General features: G+C 39.0%; 2 protein-coding genes and 1 pseudogene across 6 annotated transcripts; 1 reads left to right on the forward strand and 2 right to left on the reverse strand.

Moving 5' to 3' along the window:
* The first annotated feature begins 436 nt into the window (after positions 1–436).
* Positions 437–6,190, forward strand: LOC135613830 (pentatricopeptide repeat-containing protein At1g63080, mitochondrial-like; annotated as a pseudogene).
* Positions 3,858–5,427, reverse strand: LOC135614713 (uncharacterized). Its single transcript, XM_065112368.1, has one exon. The coding sequence runs from the start codon at positions 5,425–5,427 to the stop codon at positions 4,021–4,023; it is 1,407 nt and encodes a 468-aa protein (XP_064968440.1). The 3' UTR covers positions 3,858–4,020.
* Positions 5,823–15,110, reverse strand: LOC103987592 (uncharacterized). Of its 5 annotated transcripts, XM_065112364.1 has the most exons (13): positions 14,978–15,110; positions 14,201–14,313; positions 13,754–13,882; positions 12,456–12,525; positions 11,144–11,268; positions 10,759–10,867; positions 10,613–10,676; positions 10,488–10,543; positions 8,490–8,597; positions 7,904–8,053; positions 6,588–6,758; positions 6,127–6,389; positions 5,823–5,958 (listed from the first exon to the last, which is right to left on the reverse strand). In XM_065112364.1, exons 1-12 carry the CDS (start codon positions 15,065–15,067, stop codon positions 6,156–6,158), a joined length of 1,419 nt encoding a protein of 472 aa, XP_064968436.1. In that variant the 5' UTR covers positions 15,068–15,110; the 3' UTR covers positions 5,823–5,958; positions 6,127–6,155. The 5 variants fall into 5 exon arrangements, with proteins under 5 accessions (XP_064968436.1, XP_064968437.1, XP_064968435.1 ...); XM_065112365.1 differs by lacking the exon at positions 5,823–5,958 and having other exon boundaries at positions 5,967–6,389; positions 13,754–13,870; XM_065112363.1 differs by lacking the exon at positions 5,823–5,958 and having other exon boundaries at positions 5,967–6,389.
* Positions 15,111–18,065: the final 2,955 nt, after the last annotated feature.

The following is an 18,065-nucleotide window of genomic DNA, read 5'->3' on the forward strand; positions in this document are numbered from 1 at the left end:
ATATATATATATATATATATATATATATATATGTATAATTTTCTAATAAAGCATCTCAATCTAAAAAAAAATTCGTGGGGCATCCCTACCATAGGCAGTACTGCCGCTTCGTTGACTACTTCGCTCCGTCGCTTCTGTGCCACCCAGCCTGCGTCCGCCGTTGTATTTCGCCAAACCCTTTCTCTTCCTCCCTTACCTGCTCTGGCTCTCCTCCAACCTCGACGACTCCGCCACCTCCGCTTCCCTACTCGCTATTGCTGACACGAGGGCCTGGAAGGCTGCCCTGCTCGCCATTTGCTCGACGAAATGTCGAGGCGACGCGCTCACCATCGAATCCTTCTTCAGCCGAGCCATGCACGGCCAAGTTGGCGCAACGGATGAAGCGTTGGTCGCGGGTAGGGAGGTCCGACCTCGTGTGGAGCTCCCATGAATGATGATGCGGTCTGAGATCGCCGGCGATGCCTCCATGGCTGGCTACCTCGTTTAGACTTTCTGCATGGATAATCAGATGGACGACGCCGACACGATCCTTGGGGACGTCTCCTTCTTGATGTGATATTATCAAGTAGGTCGCTGAATTCTGCATGGGAGGCAATTATGACAAGGTCTCTGAGCTTCTCCACCTGATGATAGGTGGTGGCTGCATGCCCGACATCTTTACTTATCAGACTATCATACACGGCTTAGGTGACAATGGCAGGGCTGATGGGGGCTTCCGCGTCTTTGACGATTGTAAGGTGAGAGGCTATGCTCCCAACCTAGTCACCTACACAACAGTGATTGATGGCTTATGCAAGATGGCCAGAATTGTTGATGTATGGAACCTCTGGTTGGAGACGGTAGCAAAGTGAAGCCGAACGAATGCACATATGATGTCATCATTGATGGCTGTTGCAAAGCAGACGATCCGGGTAAGGCTCAGAAATTGTACAGAGCGATGTGCAGAAGGAGGTCCAACGAAAGCGCTGTGAGCTGCAACTCCATGATTTCTGGATTGTGCATACATGAGCGGGGTATGAGAAGCAATTGACATGTTTGAGGGAATGCCAGACTAAAGGACTTGAACATGAAGTGATCACCTACAACACACTGATTCAAGGTTTCATATGGCCGAAGCGATGAAACTATAGAAGCTGTTATTGGAGAGTCTGCAGCCCATTGTTTCGACGTACCCACCATTGATCTGAGCTCTATGCAAAGATGAAAATGTGCTTCATTGCAGTGGAGCCTATGAGATGCATGTTGGGTTGTACGAAGGATTTGATCATTAATGGATTCTACAAGGTTGATGAGGCTAAAGAAGGCATGGCTTGGTTGGTAATCAAAGACGGAGAATAACCTCAAACCACAAAGAGACACAATTAACAGATTATTAGAATGCCTCAGTAACAGCCTTATAGTAGATGATGCATTGCTGGTGCTGAAAACTGTCTAAATTTGGCAATTCACTAGAAATCTGAGTATGTTATCTGCTGGCTCATCAACTATGTCAAGAGAATCCGAGGCATGCCGCATTGCAGGTAGAGGAAATCTTGGTGTGCAAATAGTTAATTCTCCAGAAGTATTGTTTCTCTTGTGGCTGATCATAGTATGGCAGAATTTTTTTTTCTCTTAAGCCATCAGGTCTGCAGAGATTTATAGGAGGAAGGGTCAAGAAATTTGATCATTTACATCCCGAGGTAATTCAGGTACAAATCTAAGCCACAGCATGTAGAATAACAAGCAACAATATGCATTTGCACCGAAATGTGGCATCTGTCTATTTCAGCATAAACCTACACAATTTACTTTAAGATAGATATGCTGGATTCATCTAATTTTCCTGCAAGGATCTAAGAAGTCAAATGTGCAGTTAAAAATGAAAGCTGCCTAATATGATATCTTATTTGTCACAACCCATTAATTTATTTAGTCATAATCAGTTATGCAAAATGCTTAGGCTCAAGTTAATGGTTATACAGCTATTATAATTCAGTTCAACTTTTTAGTCTCTTTCAATGATGGACTAGACTTGAGGGTATTACATTATTAGTGCCAAGTATAATGTTCCTAGAAAATTGTTTACTCGGACTATACATCTTCCTCCGCATAATTTACTATTCTCTGTAATGACATCCGATCATAAACCTTTTCTTTGGCACAATGTCGGACTGCAGTGTTAACTTCTCAAAGGTCCTGTGTTAAACCTTCAAAAGTAAATCATGAGCAAATAGAACAATTAGGTGTTTTTGTTGTTGTTGTTGTTATTGTTGTACAATAGCCGATGTCAAAATGTGAGATGCAGCAAAGTGGTTTAAGATTGTCCACAGAAGAGAACTGAGGCCAAGTTGTCATATAGGATTGACAGAATCTGATGCATCTTTTGCAAGAACATTATATTTACCTTGCACATACATCTGCATAGTAAAACTTGATTTATCTGTTTAAATGTGGTGTTAAAAGTTCAATTCTTTCCGGCTGTGATTCATCTCCACAGAGCCAGAATGGTTTGCAGTTGAAATGGCATTCATTTTACTAGTTTCAGAATAAAAATACTTCCATTCATATGCTTTTGATATGTAGCAGGAAGTAGCCACAGTGAGGTTCTCCATTGTCATGAAAACAAAATGCCAAGAAGGGATCTCCAAATGATGCCAACAAATCTATAATACTATTTATTTTCAGTGCTTACACCGCTAAAGTGTAACACTGAAATCTGAATCCACAGAGGGTCTGCTTGCTTCTTGTGATGAATTCTTGATCCACAGAGGAGAGATCCACCGGGAAAGCAGTTGTAGAATAGGTTTTCCTCGTGTATCTAATTGCATGTCTTATTCCATACAATCATCCAAGCTTGCAGGCTTCAAGATCATCGTCCACACATCATTTCACTTCTTTCCTTGGAAGGTTTGCAATTACTTTGATGCCAAAAGCTGGATAATTTATCTTGTCCGAGCTAAAATAGACAGATCAACCTTATGATGATGCTAACCTTTGCTTTGCATCATTCTAACCTTTTTTGAGTGACAGAAGTCGGAAGGGATTTGCTCATATGAAGCCTGAGACTACAATGAGAACATCTAGTCTACATTTTCCCAGCCTTTCTACGGTGAGTTGCAAGGATGAACTGGTTCATTGATTCCCGTTGGCAGAGTAGCCCGGAATGGACACACCACACCCTACCATGGGTAGGCTGGACTCATAAATTAAGGCAGCGAGAGGAGGCAGTGCTGCTCTTCTTGAATGGGGAGGCCATGTGAAGTGGACTGAAGTGTCAATACAATACTACGTTCCAACGACTGTTCACGCATCGACCGAGGCTCTCCCGGTAGCTGTAAGATGATGAGGATTCGCTGAAACAACCACTGGACTCGATTTGGCTGTCAGGTTGGTGGAAGCGGCGCCTCCGCGGTGGACACGTTGCGTCAGTCAAACCTTGATGCAGAGGAATTAAGTATAGTAGAACCCACACGCTCATTAAAAAACATGAGCTAGTGGGAGGGATCCTTCAGAGCTCGTAAAGGCCACCCATCTTGTCTTCGTGAAGCTGCAGAACCGTCCATCACGACAGATTGTAATCGATCACGAGGAGAGGACCCTCGTATACCCCACTAGCAAGAGAGCAACAAGAAAGATCCACGGCTCTGAGAGATGGGCCAGAGCGTGAAAGAGACCGACCGCAGCGGGTGGCAGTGGCAAGCACTCATTACCCCCTTGCTTCGTTCGGCTCGTCGACGAACACTCTTCGGACTTCGGTTGTGCTCTCGGGAAGAGGAGTGGTACCTCCTTCCGATAAGAACGACTCTTCATATCATGTCGCTGCTGCTCCACACTCCACGACAGAAGTTGGAAGGGGGTGGAAAACGACGAGAACGATATAATGTGATTAGCCTATAAACGGCTAACAGATGGATTAATACGGTGGGATTATGGTGATTAGAGTAATAATAGACGAGCAAACGCCCGACATTTAATGGACAACAGTGAAGCAAAGATTGTTGTGGAAGCGAGGAAGAAGAAGAACGGAAGCCGGTGTTTTCGCTAGATTTCCACAGCTAGAAAGGAAGGATTACCGGAAAGTTTGTTACCTTTGATGCCGCCACCATTGACCATCTTCGTGCTGGCATTGATGGAGATGATGTTGGTCGACGGCGCTGCGGAAGCGGCGTTGTCGATGGCATAGAGAGACTTGGAGGAGGTGGAATGCGGCCTGAAAGCTCTCATTGGGCTCGCAAAGGATAAACCCCAGCTCCTGGTACGGCCTCGCGCGGCGGTCGTGGCGGAGGCAGCCGGGGTTGCCGCCGAGATCCTGCTGCTGCTATCGAAGTCGTCGTCGGCAGCGGCCGCAGAGAGCCAGTACGCGGACATCAATTCGAAGAGCCCTCCGCACCTGACCCGCTCCTTCATCCTCGGACGCTTCTGCTCACCGTCGTGGTAGTCGTGGCCCAGGTGGAGGACGATCTTGGGCTTGGCCTCGCGCTGGGATTCCACTCGCCGGAGGCTGCAGTCGCCGAACCCGGTGGAGATGCGCTCCAGGAAGTCCCCCGAGAAGCTCCTGCTGCCGCAACCCACCGATCTGGATCGGGCCACGTTCCTCCCGAACGAGGACGACGCTTGGCTTCCGCTCGGGCTCTCCGCCTCCTGCCCGCTGTTTTCCGGTTGCTTGAGGGCGGCGGTCTCGGCTTCCTCCTTGCCCACAGATTTCTCTGTTGCACTCGCTTGCCGCTGCTGCTTCTTGACGTTTCTGTCGCATCGTCCGACCGAGGAGGATGAAGTGGATCTTCGCCTGTTGACGTCGATGCTGCTGCTGCCGTTGGTGGTAGCAGAAGAAGAGGTGGTCAAGGTGGAAGAGACGGAGGAGAGATTGAGGAAAGACCAGAAGCTCTTTTTCCGAGGGCTATCAGCCACGGCGGCGTCGGCCATGCGGCGACGACCAGCAGCAGCAGCAGCAGCATCCTGCAGAGCAAGGCCTGCAGCTCTCGGCGCCACAGATTTGCTCCGCTTCAGGACAATGCCGCTGTCGTTCGCCGCCGAGGTAGAACCGACCGTAGCGCCAGCTACAATGGCGACCGAAGACATCGCCTTCCTTCCCCCGTTGTCGTAGCCGCCGCTCTTCTGCTTGTGGCTGGCCACCAAAAAGGGCACCTTAGTTCTGCGGGCACCGGCGGCGGCACCAGGACCCGTACAGGAGTGGCCCGAGGCGAGCCCGAGTCCTCCGACAGCGGCGCCGGCGTCCGAGCGGAAGGACGTGAGGGAAGAGGAGGAGGAAGATGGCGGGGGCTGGAGGGGGGAGAAGGGGCTGGACTTGGAGCAGACGACCAGCTTGCCCAGCTTCTCCTGCAAGCAGAAGGCGCACACCCCGCCCAGGTTGCTACGGTAAGGGTGGTCCATGCACTGCATGCCCTCCCCCATGTCGTCCGCGACTCCCACCACCCCTCTGTCCCCCATCCTTCCCTCCTCCTCCCACCCCCTCGCCCGGCAGTGCCTGTCTCTCTTAGGTCACCTTCTTAAGGACAAACAGAGAGCGCGACAAATCCCGGTCGTCTTCCGTACGCCCGAGCTTAATCTTTGCCTGCCCAGCTGCAGGTTCTTGTCACACAGAGAGAGAGAGAGAGAGAGAGAGAGAGAGTAATCGGGGTGGGAGTTTGATGTGGGCAAGCATGTGTTAATCACTGCTATTAAGAAGGGTTGGGAAGTCGTACCGCGGTCGCAGTGGCACGTGCAGCCACGAGCCAAACCATTGGAAGAACAGACCGATGTGATTTGACTCCCCATCTTAGGATGCTCTCTCATTCGGCCGTGTACTCCATTCACCGTGAGACGGTTTGGAAATGGGCCCGCTTCGGCCCATCGTCGACTGATCCGAGATCAGTACCCACCCCATCTGTCCTGAGACTCGATTATCCTTCGACTACTGGATTATTCAGTGCGTACCTCAGGGAAGCATCTTCACAGGTAACAATTGTTTCACTTAAAAACCTGCCCAATATAGCAGCAGTCGTTTGTCCAGTTAATAACAGTCGAAATACATGTTACATGCAACTAGCAGTACGTAGCGTCCAATTTGTATGTACATGTATATGTAAGTAAGTACGCCAAGACGTTACCCTTTGCTCGTTGCTTTTTGTTCCTTAGTGTATTCATTACCTTCTTCTTTTCTTTTTTTTCTACTGTGCTCAGGGTCGAATAAGTCTCGGGCCAGAGTTCGAGTCCATCCATGATGTCATCAGATCCACGAGCGCATCAATATCCTTGGATATTTGTGCCCTCACGATCCCCGAGTCTGTGCCCAATGTACTGCTTACTTCTCTCGCGACGGCTTCCCATGGAGTTCCGACCGTCAGGTTCGATAGGATCTCACCCCCTCGGTTTACGGCGTCCGCCATTGTGGGTGGGATATCTGGGAGGACCTGCAAATGATAACTCTTTTAACACGGAAATCACAGAAACCAGAATCAACTGAAGCAACATTGGTGTTTCAACAGACAAGTGGATAATAGTCTCTCATTGTAAGAATAATACAAAGCCTCGGTATACCGATTTCTTTGAACCAAGATTGTAATGCCATCGACTAGGATCTTAGAAGCAACCATGAGGATGAATTTTACCTGTTGTAATGGGAGTCCATGATCTCCAGGCATTAGTCGAACTGACATGTCCAGTTGTGAGCTAATGGCAGATCCTCCACTCAGTAATTGTGCTAGCGTTGGAGTTTCATCGATAGTGTCATCTTTAAACTTTATTAGGAGGTTCCTTGAAACACCATAATAAGACTTTACCTGCACAAAAATGGTGCAAGGATGCAGTTTAGTATCCAATTAGCTCTATTAATAATAACTCGTGTGGCAAGACATTAGATTGTTTACACAATTTTATATAGATATAGAATCTTTGAAAAAGACTTTCCTCCATAAGATAAGATAAAAGAACTTACTATCTTTGGGATCCGATGCTACACCGCTGCTCAATACTTAAGTGGATCGACTCTATTACATAAGTTGATTCCTAACCTTTATCCCGTATTATGGCATAAGTAAGCAAAGTAGTTCTTAACTCTATCGACCCACTCTATCGACCCAATAGTTTGTTAATTGATCTTTATGGTGCTTTCTCTATTAATTCAATCATTTATCTATAGAGTATAGCAAGGTTCGCAATACCGTACCGTACCGGAGTTTCGACCTGGGCTCGGTACCGGTACGGTACGGTACGGTATACCGCTCGGTACACCAAAGTGTACCGAGCGGTATATTCAGGCGTGCCGAGCACTGTAGCAGTGCTACATGCTACAGTACTGCTGCAGTATTGGTACTGTAGCGGTACTGCTACAGTATCGGAGCGGTAACCTATGGTCCACGTACCGGAAGTCTGGCGGACCGGTACTGCAAACCATGGAGTATAGTATATAGGCCGTATCTATTTCTTCCTATTTTGGTTCTCGTGAAGTCTCTTTATTTGCTACAGCTGATAAAAATCGTTGCTTTAGACGATGCATATGTAGAAAGCCTATTTTTTCTAGCCTTTACTAGTCGATTGGATTTTTTTTTCCTTCTTTCTATAGTGGCTAGACATGTTTACACAATTTATTGCCCACCGACTAGCCTCTTATTTCTTTCTCAAGTTCTAACCCTGAATCTTTGGTTTTCTTCACTTAAAGGTGAACTAGAACACAGAAAATGACCAAAGACACTCTATGTAGCCTCTCGTACATCCATCAGAAGTCAATATAATGACATGCAAATCCAAACCCGAATGCACATGAACGAGCATACATGAATCTGCATATACAAAAGAACCATCTATGTGTCTTAACTTATCACCAAACAGACAAAAGAGGGTGAAAAACTCCAGGACATCAATTGTATACAGGTCCAGGTGAATTGTTACTAAAAAAAGCAAAAGTCAAGGTGCAAAAAAATTATACCAAACGACGTGTCTCCTCCGGTTTTGGACTGAAATCTTCTCTTCCGTTGACCAAATCCATATACAATGGAGGAAGTTGCTCAACTAAAGGAAGAACTTGCTTCATAATTGGAGGACTAAGATTCCCAAGCTGCTTCATAGCCATTTCTGCCTATTTGTTCAGTAAAGAAAATTTTAACAATAATAAAACAACTACAGAAATGGAATGAGGAGGATATAGACCTTACCTTCTTCATATGCAGACAATGAATATTCCATAACTTGTAATCTATTGAACCAGATTATACGTTTACAGCCCAATAAGTAGCATTTGTTTGAAAAAGTGATTAAAAGGTCACAAGTGACCATTTCAAAACTAAACTTTACACTTGCAGCAAAGCATAAACTAAGGATGAAATGGATATGATAAAAATTTGAACCAGATTGGGATATCAGATGGGTCATGATCAGGATTTCGTATGCATTATAACTATGTATCAAAATTTTCATGGAATTTCATAGCTAACAGATGCTATGGATGCATATTCGAAATAAGCTATGCAAGTAATGATATCTAAAGTATCAAAAAACACGATATGTATGCTTACTCCACGACGAAGTGATGGAGATGATGTGAGCTGAGATAGAAGAGGACCAAAACTTTGAGCCATTGGGACAATGACAGGAGAAAACAAGGGAATGGCTGAACTTGCTTCCTGCAAAACAAAACCCAAAGAGGAATATTAACATTTACATAACAATTTGATTTTCCCCAAGAGAAGAAATTAAACCTGCCACAGTAAAATATAGTCATAAATCAATATACACAAATACATATATGCATACTACATATTTGACTGAGCACACAAACATAAATAGAATCATCCTACATCCATACAACTTCTCAACACATAAGAGGGTAAGTAATCGGTTTTGTGAAAATCCATTATGGCTGGACACATGCATGAGGATGTGATGACTCAATTTCCCTACCTAAAAATATCCCTTCTTTTATTACAAATAATCTTTCTAACCATTTGCTGAGATAAAATTCAAGAAACATATACAAATACTTACAGAGTTACAGTATCCCTGAATTTTGTTTATTAGTCATAATAGAGGAGATTAACCGGATTCACACTTGTTACGAAACACGTTCAATTAATTCAAACAACAAAGATTAATAATCACAAAACCTCGATGCAAATTTGGTAATATACACCATAAACTGAATGCAAATTTAGATCTTAACGGCAGCAAAATAAACCATACACTCCTTCATAGTATTTTTCTAACACAACCAGAAATCATTCCAGGTTTTACTCACTCTTATCCATCCCACAAATTCAGGTCAGACACACATTTCCAACTTGGATACTAATATACAAAAAGAAAAAAGAATGAGTCCACAGCGCATAATTACAGCATCCAACTCATACGCTTGCATCATCTTCATATTATCCTCAAGATCTTTAATTCCTAGAGATCAAAAACACTGTGATCTGCTCTTTTTGATATTAGAAATTTTCTCAAATTACAAATCTGTTAAACTTCTCTTCATTTTAATTTTTTTAATCTCGACAGCCTGGCAAGTGTCAACAGCAATCCTTGTTGACAGCTAGGACTGTTGAATATCAACACCAGCCCCACTCCTCCTCCTCCTCCTCCTCCATTCCTCCTTTCCTTCTCTTCCTCTTTCTCTTTGGTTTGTGCCAACCAGCACGCTGGTGTGCAATATGTCCACATATGCCAGTATGTACAGGACCCATACTAGTCACAGTCAGGTCTTGTTCAGGAACTTAAAGCTTTGATTTAAAGAGCATGTATAGTCTCTGATCTCTACTTAAGACTATTTAACTCGTTATGAAGAACAGACAACCATGATTAAGAGTCTGGACAATTGAACAGACCAATAGAAAGATAATCAATATCACGATAAAAAGATACAGAAAATATAAAAGACATATTAATAGAAACTATAAATAAGGGTTTAGTGGCATGAGAAGAGACAAAGGAAGACCTAAAAGGACTTTAATAGAAATTATAAATAAAGATTTTAGCTCTTTAAACTTGACTAAACATAAACTTTTTATATATCTTAATAACGGTAAAAGATCCATATAGTCGGTCATAAATAGTTGGGACTTACCACTTTATTATTGATATTGTTGTTGTTGTTGTAAGATACAAAAGACACATTGTTTTTCCATTATGAAAACTGAATAGCACTTAACCATTGTTTTTTTTTTTTAATTAAGGAAAAACTCTACATTTTGACCAGCAAAAACGCTAAAGATATCACAAATCCAAATTATAGGCACTTTGAAGTAGGTAACAACAACACCAAATGTCATAGGGGTCTGATGTTATCATTTCACTAATTCTTTTAAGCCTCTAGTTGGATAGTTTGATAGGTTCCTAGTTCATGAATATGCATTCAAGTCAATAGGTATCTGACTCAGTCCATGGGACTGGACAGTTGTCCATATAAGACTGGTTATCAGTTGGAAAAGATTATGTTTAGTGCAAAATAAAATAAGCAAGAAATTATATAGATATTACAATTAAATCTACATTTATGTAAATGAAAGCCATGACAATATTACCTTGTTATTGAAAGCCATCAATATATTCCCACATCTCTGAATGGCATATCTTGATCCTTGTATATTAACAAATTATTCAGTTGAAAGAATTTTGTGTGAGAGAGATAGAGAAGAGAGTATACTACCTATGAGAAGATGAATAACAGATCCCAAAGAATGACCAACACCAAATGTTGGAAGATCATTTACCTGCCACATATCTAAAAGATTGATTTTCCTTCTATGTAGATCTTGCAAAAGTATGAAGGTGAATGCTAGATAACCAACTCACGCTGTCTTGTAAAAATCTAAGGCATCTATCAAACTTGAATTGTACTTCATCTGCAATTAAAAAGTGATCAAAACCGCTAGCAAAAGGTGTTGCAACCACCAAAGCCCCCCTATATTATAAAAATAATTTAATCAAATAATGTCCAAAGTTATAAGAATAGTGATCGTATAGAATGATATCACAAGTAACTAATAGGCGATATGACGAACAGCATAAGGTAAAGCCTTACAGCAAAGGACTGTCATTGTAAGCATCAGGTAGCACTAAATGTTAAAGCGTTACTGAGTTACAACAAAGTACTGTCACGTGCCAACAGAACTCCCAATTTGTGAATATTTATAACAAACAACTGATCTAGCTGAATAATGTTTAAAATACCACTTACCTTGTGGAGAGACGCTCAAGGAAAAGGCGATATGTAAGCTGTGGGGCAGCTCCAACGAAAATACCACCAACAAAATGAACAACCGCTTTTGGAGTTCGGGATTTCGGTTTAAGCACCCATGCACCCTAGAAATAAACAGATACAAAAGAATATAAGATGTTAACAAGAAGTAACATATTTATTTGGTTGTAGCAAAAAATGAAATCAAATGAGAGGACAACATATGCTAATATCTAAAGCTGAGAATATGAAAGTATATAATAAAAAAAAAACAGAATTACCAGTTGAAGCATAATAACTTAATGCTTCTTTAGATTAACGTTATTTTTTTGTATAAATTGAATATTGATTGAGAGAGAGATATATATATATATTAACATCAGGAGTTAATTAATTTGGTTGTACAAGGAAATTAAAACTGAACAAGGGCTTTCTATGTTGATACCATAACCTGAGAACAATGGAGAAATATATACAACAGAAAACTGCCACATGAGTTGTTAAATTAGTAGCTGTTCGTTTATTTTTTATTTTTTCATTGTTGCAGTATAATCTAGTGCTGTCAGTTATAACGGTTGACAGTTGACACATTACTTCTCTCTGAACAAAGCTGGGGTTTTTCTTCATTTTTGAAGAATAATATAAGTCAATTTAACAAAAAACAATAAGGCCAAAATAGTGACTTCTTTAAAGCTCTTTTCCTGTTATGCAAATCACATTTTTGAGATTCTTGAATATCAAGTGCAAAAGACTAGAATACAGTACACTCAAAATCTACACAAGGCAGTAAATCTGATATATGAAATGAGGCATAATGAAATCACGAGAATAATTACTATCACAAAAGATAACTGAACAATATCAAGTTTCACCATATGTGTCGATGAAGAGATGGATATTGAGATAGATGTTTAATCATCTTAATCTATTAAGGGATCATGTGAAGGCATAAAGTAATTAAACTTAGCAACCATAAAGTTACAGTGAAAATCATGTTGCTATGAACTATGCTGCATAGTGCTAGCTGTAGGGATGACCTAGTTGTACCTAAAAATTCTTAGCTAGAACTACCGACAAAAACTTGCATGTGCATGCCAATGCTAGGCACAAGCAAGGGAAAGATTGTTAAATTAACAATGCACAAACAAATGACATTAGTTTAAGACAACTTCAGTCTTACACTTTGTTTCTTCATTCTCTGCAATCATTTATTTTAACTAATTATTCAAAAGTATATAAACCTAATGAATCAAATTCCACAAATGAACAGAACTAAGCACACCAAACATTAATAGAATACTAAGTAAAAGACCTCAATCTCACTCCAATCTCCAGAACCACCCCAAGCATCTTGTGACTGCCTTGCTGTTTCAGTAATTAATCTGCATAAGCACAATGGATCATTAATTGCTATCTTTAATCAACGCATACATATGTTAGGCTTAACAACATGAAAGCCCAAAGCTAGAACTCTATACAAAATAAAAAAGACTAAAAAATTGAAATGACAAATGACAAATAACATTAGACAAAAGACTGTCAAATCTACCAAAAAAATTGCATTTGTGTCATGCTGACCTATTCTAGTGTTGATGATGCCAATAAGGCATGTTCTCGCATGCTAAGGACATGCCAACATAGCAGAAGGCTGACACGAAGCCCATGTCAGCAGGCATGAGCAGCTAGCATAAGACCCATAACAATTCAAGTGGTTGGCTTAAGACGCTAGCAGAATTGAGATCAGCCTAGCAACTGTAGTTGGCATAGTCATTAGTACCTATAAACTTTAATCGGTCATGAGAGGCTATTCACAAAGGATCACTCAAAAACTCAAGCATCTGTGATTGGACCTGACCAATCCTGACCTAAATCAAACAGATAAGTCAGGTTGGGATCAGTAAGTCCAATCTTGTTCCAGATTACTAGAATCAGATTTTGTTTCAGTGATCCCATAAACCTCTATAAAAAGGCCTCCAGGAAAACACCAACCTGCCTAAATCTCTTATTCTTTCCATTCTGTTACTCTCTTATTTTGAGGTTGGAAGATAAACCTTTTATCTATCTTCTTAATAACCAGCCTCTCATCTTATATATTCACTTAGATGTTGTGTGTCAGTTACGTAGTGAGAAATCTTTTCGATCCAAAAACCAAATGGAAGTGAAGGGCAAATTTTGGTAAACTTGTCATATTGTTTACCGCTATTCTCTTTCCAATTCATTATCTTCATCCCTTTTCTTTGACTAGTAGTATATAAATCTTTGTGATTCTGATCACGAATTCAATCAGAAGCCTGTTCTAGAACCCTGAGTGAACCAAAAAGAAAAAAAGACAAATAAAACATTAACATAACAACAAAGGAGTGTTACTTAGCATTTTGAATTGTGACATGATTCCGATGCCAAATACTCCATATCAGACTAAAGTCACTAAACAAAGTCCAATCTCAAGACCCTCAGATTTTTTATATATTGTCTAAGTCAGCCAATTTTGACCTGATCCCATGTCAATCCAGCCAAACCCAATTTTCACGACCAACTATTAAGAATTACTAAAATACAGAGTTGATTGACTAAGGAACGGTATGAAAGGTAGAAACAAAGAAAGCATACCTTTCAATTTGAGAGTAGAGCTGAATCCCAGTAGTGGAATCATCAACTTGTCTCTTGCTGGTTTCTTCTGCATAACAAACCATCCTCCTCTTGGATGATGGACTCTGTTGCTGCCACCTGCATGATAGCCTCTAGCATTGGATCCTTGTTAATAACTAAAGATAAGAACTCAACTAGAGCTTTTAATATTTGTTTAAAAATTCAAAAAGTTCAAAGTCATGCCATCCAACATTTTTGTAAGTGGAGCATAGTGGTTTTCCTCATTACCAATCCAAGAATCAAACAATATTTTTGTTTTCTAATTATATATTTCATGAATATATATATATCCTAACAGTCTTTTATCTTCCCCGCCGTACTTCTTTCCTATATATCCTATGGCTAAAGAGGAATAGACAACCAATTGACAAAACTAAAATACCAAGAAATTTCTCTGAGCAATTTTACCTAGTCTGAACAACCTCAAAGCTTGTTTTCTTTGTGATGCAAGATGTACCAGCGGCTGCACCAGTCATGACAGCAAAATTACGAGATTTTACCATGTAATTGCCTGGAAAAGCCTGTAATTCATGTAGCAATTGTTATAGACAACTAAATAGAAGAAAGAAAATAATTAAATTACTGCACGTTAAAATATGCACAAAAGGTAGACTGGACCGTTTATTATTGCTAAGCAACACTCAGATCCTTAAAAAATAATAAGAACTGGTTTTTTTATAAAAGGAACTGAAAAAAGGTCTAATTGATCGAAGCTTGCACTATATCATCAACCAAGATACAGCATAACTCAGGCAGGTCACTAAACATGTCTTTGCTCTCGTGCTCCTGGAAAGATCACAAAATTGATTGGCATCATTCTTGTAATATCAACCTCTATTGACAATTCATATTTTGTTATTGTATATGTGTTTCATAATCAACTTTTGTGTAAAAAAGTCATATGTGCTATTGTTGCTATTAAAACAGACAAAATTTAATATCCAAAGCCAATCCATATACAGATCCAGGACATCAATTGTGCTCTAGGACGACATACCCAGGTTCTTTAACAGAAAATCGAAATCACATAAACCTAATAAAGCGAAATTATTGAGGATTACGACGATACAGCAGGAAGAACAAACCAAGAAAGCTCAAGAAATACGCGACTCCTCGGAAATACGGCTGTAAGCAAGGAGGACGAACGAACTGACAGTTCGAGAACAAGTGATCGGGGAGCGAGACCTGGGTCGTGGTCCGCAGGCTGCGCCCGGCGGCGTGGGAGGAGGTAGCGACGGGGAAGGCGGAGGCGAAGTCCGGCGCAAGGGTACCCATCCGGTCCTTCGATGCAGCACGCAAGTGGTCTCTGGATTAAAACGAGTGATCGTTTACAATGGTTATTTTGCATATCAGTCCTTGTAAAGGGTAGAAATATCATATTTATCTCTTCAAATTTTAATGTGAATATATATATATACACACACACTTCGATTTTTAAGAACCTCCGAATATTGTGTCCATTAATACCGTCAATAGAAACTTAATGATTAATAATTATGATTGTCATTGATTAATATTTTTATTACGATCATAGAACTTGTAATAAATTTATAATATTTTGGGTCTCATTTTATAATTTCGTCTTTATTATTTTGTTTACAAAAAAATATTTATTACATAAATTTGCAGAATTTTCGAGATGTTGAAGTATTGATGATTTGGTGGACCGAACGCGTTTGCACCAAATCAACATTCTTTTATCTTTTTATATATTTTTTTCCACGCACCAAATCTTGTAACTGATTCGAAAGATAACATGGGGACCACAGCGGCGAGGGATTAGAATCTCCCCGAAAGGATATGGTTAGCGTATACGAAGGTAAATAACAACCGCCCGCAATAATCGCCAGAGACTTCGAATTTTATTTTTCTATAAATATAAATATATATATATATATAACAAGAAATATATCTATAAATGTTTCATAATTTTTTTCCAAATTGTATCTGGATGTTGCACTGAAAATACTTAAATATGGATATTACTTTATATAGCACTCCTATTTTCTCATTTGTGGGATACTAGTACAAGTTTTTAAATTCTGATAGTATCCTATGACTTTATGTATACTATAACATATCCAAAATTATTTAATGAGAGACGAATATGATTTATATTCCTAAAATATTTTTTTTAATTTTTATATTTATTTTATTTTATTTATTATGTATTATATTTTTATAAAAAAATTATAATATTATTACTTTTATTTATTTATTACTTACTAATTTAAAAATAAAAAATATTATATTCTTTTTAAATAAAAGTTAAAAATATTAAAATGGTAAATTTATCACAAAATATTGAATGAAGTTTTGAAATATAAATTTTATCAAGCAATATTATGCTAATGTATATTTAAAAAAATATCTATTATTTATTAAACATTCAAAGCATTTGATAACTATACATCCATCCGGATCCCTTTCTTTTGTTGTGTTTAAAAAATACAAATGTATTCCAAATTTGTCTTCCTTTCCAAATTTATTAAACATTCCAAAAAAATACTAATATCATAAATAAATAATTACGATGGAAGAAGAAAAAGATAAGGGAACAATTTGTCTCCCTTTCAAGAAGTTGTTGATATTATAGATAGTGTATTAAGTGCATATGGTGACCTAAAGATGGGAGGTAGGTCCATTCCTAATTCAAAATTATTAATATTTTTCATTTGATAGTGTTCTTAAGAGATAATGTCACCAGCTTGGTGTTAAGAGATGATCATATTTTGTGATGTATTACAAAAATTTTATCGAAAGAGTGCTCGACAAATGGTCATTCGACTTGACGAATGCTTAAGTTAGTGTCTAAAAAAAATTAAGGAATGCAAATGATTTAGAGAACATATAATTGAATATAATATATCGTGTAAAATATTATGCTTTTTGCTCTGGTAATTAATAGAGTGGGAGCAAGTGATAATTAATTTGTATTAGTAGTTATGCAAGACTATTTGAGTATTACTTATACATAAAAAGTTAAACTATTTAGTGTTAATACATGATGCGCCAATATCAATCCTATTGAGGGTTGGTATGGTCGATATATCAAATTAATAGAGCATTCGAGTATGTGTTTTTAAATATATGAGTATAGTGTATTTTTGAATTTATCATAACTATAATGAATCATTATATAGAAAAAATGTTTATTCAAGAAATAAATTATAAAAAGTATTTATCGATTTTAGTGTGAGAGTAAGATATGAGGAGATAATAATGTGTTTCTTTTTTAGAGTCAAGAAGAAAGGACAAAATAAATTATCTGAATTTACATAAGAAAACATATAATGAGATTTGTACTCGAGTTAAGGTTAACTCAAAATCAGTTAACTCAAAATATATAATTATTCTCATATGATAAAGAATTTTATTTTATGAAATCAGAGTTATCATGGTTATTTATTTGATTGTTAATATCTAAGATATATATTTTTATTTTGAACTCCTCTTCTCCCCCCCCCCCCCCCCCTCTTTTTTTTTAACTATTTACAGCTATCATTTTACTATTTACAACACTATTTTAATTTTTAAAATATTATTAAGTTACATCTTTGTAAATATATGTAAATACCTTCTTCTTATTAATCATCATCTTCTTATCCTTATGTATTCTTATTCTCTTATTTCTTCTATCTTCTTATTTTACTCTTTCTTCTTATCCTTATTTTATCCTCGTTCATTTACTTATTTACTTCTGCTATCTCTTTCACTTTGTATTGGACTTATATGGGTCTAACTAATATTATAATTCAAAATATGAAAAGGAAAAGATTGTTTGTTGTTTTTATTTTTTCCTTATCATCGAACTTGTTCTTCCCCAATTGCTTCCTCATATCAATCTCTTCCCTTTACTTCTCATCTTCAATTTAATTCTATTTTTCGTTCCACGTTTCCGCTATCTTAATTGGAGTGCCACTACGCAACTTGATTTCACCAGTTTGCTCTGCTATTAACCAAAATCGAGTGGCTCATATGAAACTGTAGTGTAATTAAGGCATTAAATTTTCAAGAATACCCATCTCGTGTTCTTTCGGCCCTCTCAGCCAAATCGAGCGCAAACCTTTACCGCGGCCATCGTGGGCTGGCCATTCAAAATCGCGTGCCCTTTTTACATATGCCTACCCGTTGCTTTCGTACACCTTCTCTTATCCATTACGCTATTGAAAGGAAACTTAAACCTGTGGTGGACCACACCATTTTGTCCAATCATAGTATAGGTAGGAATAAAGGGTATTAATTCTACTCGTGCAAAAGTTTATTTTGTTTC

The sequence above is a fragment of the Musa acuminata genome, chromosome BXJ2-6 (genome assembly GCF_036884655.1).
Source record: "Musa acuminata AAA Group cultivar baxijiao chromosome BXJ2-6, Cavendish_Baxijiao_AAA, whole genome shotgun sequence".
Taxonomy (NCBI): Eukaryota; Viridiplantae; Streptophyta; class Magnoliopsida; order Zingiberales; family Musaceae; genus Musa; species Musa acuminata.

Excerpts from the sequence above, each read along its gene's own strand:
- LOC135614713 (XM_065112368.1), bottom strand. The coding sequence starts at position 5,427 with ATGGGGGACAGAGGGGTGGTGGGAGTCGCGGACGACATGGGGGAGGGC.
- LOC103987592 (XM_065112364.1), bottom strand. The coding sequence starts at position 15,067 with ATGGGTACCCTTGCGCCGGACTTCGCCTCCGCCTTCCCCGTCGCTACC. Across the intron at positions 14,314-14,977 it reads GCCTGCGGACCACGACCCAG|GCTTTTCCAGGCAATTACAT; the intron begins GTCTCGCTCCCC and ends CATGAATTACAG. Across the intron at positions 6,759-7,903 it reads CGGAGGAGACACGTCGTTTG|GTAAAGTCTTATTATGGTGT; the intron begins GTATAATTTTTT and ends ATTTTTGTGCAG.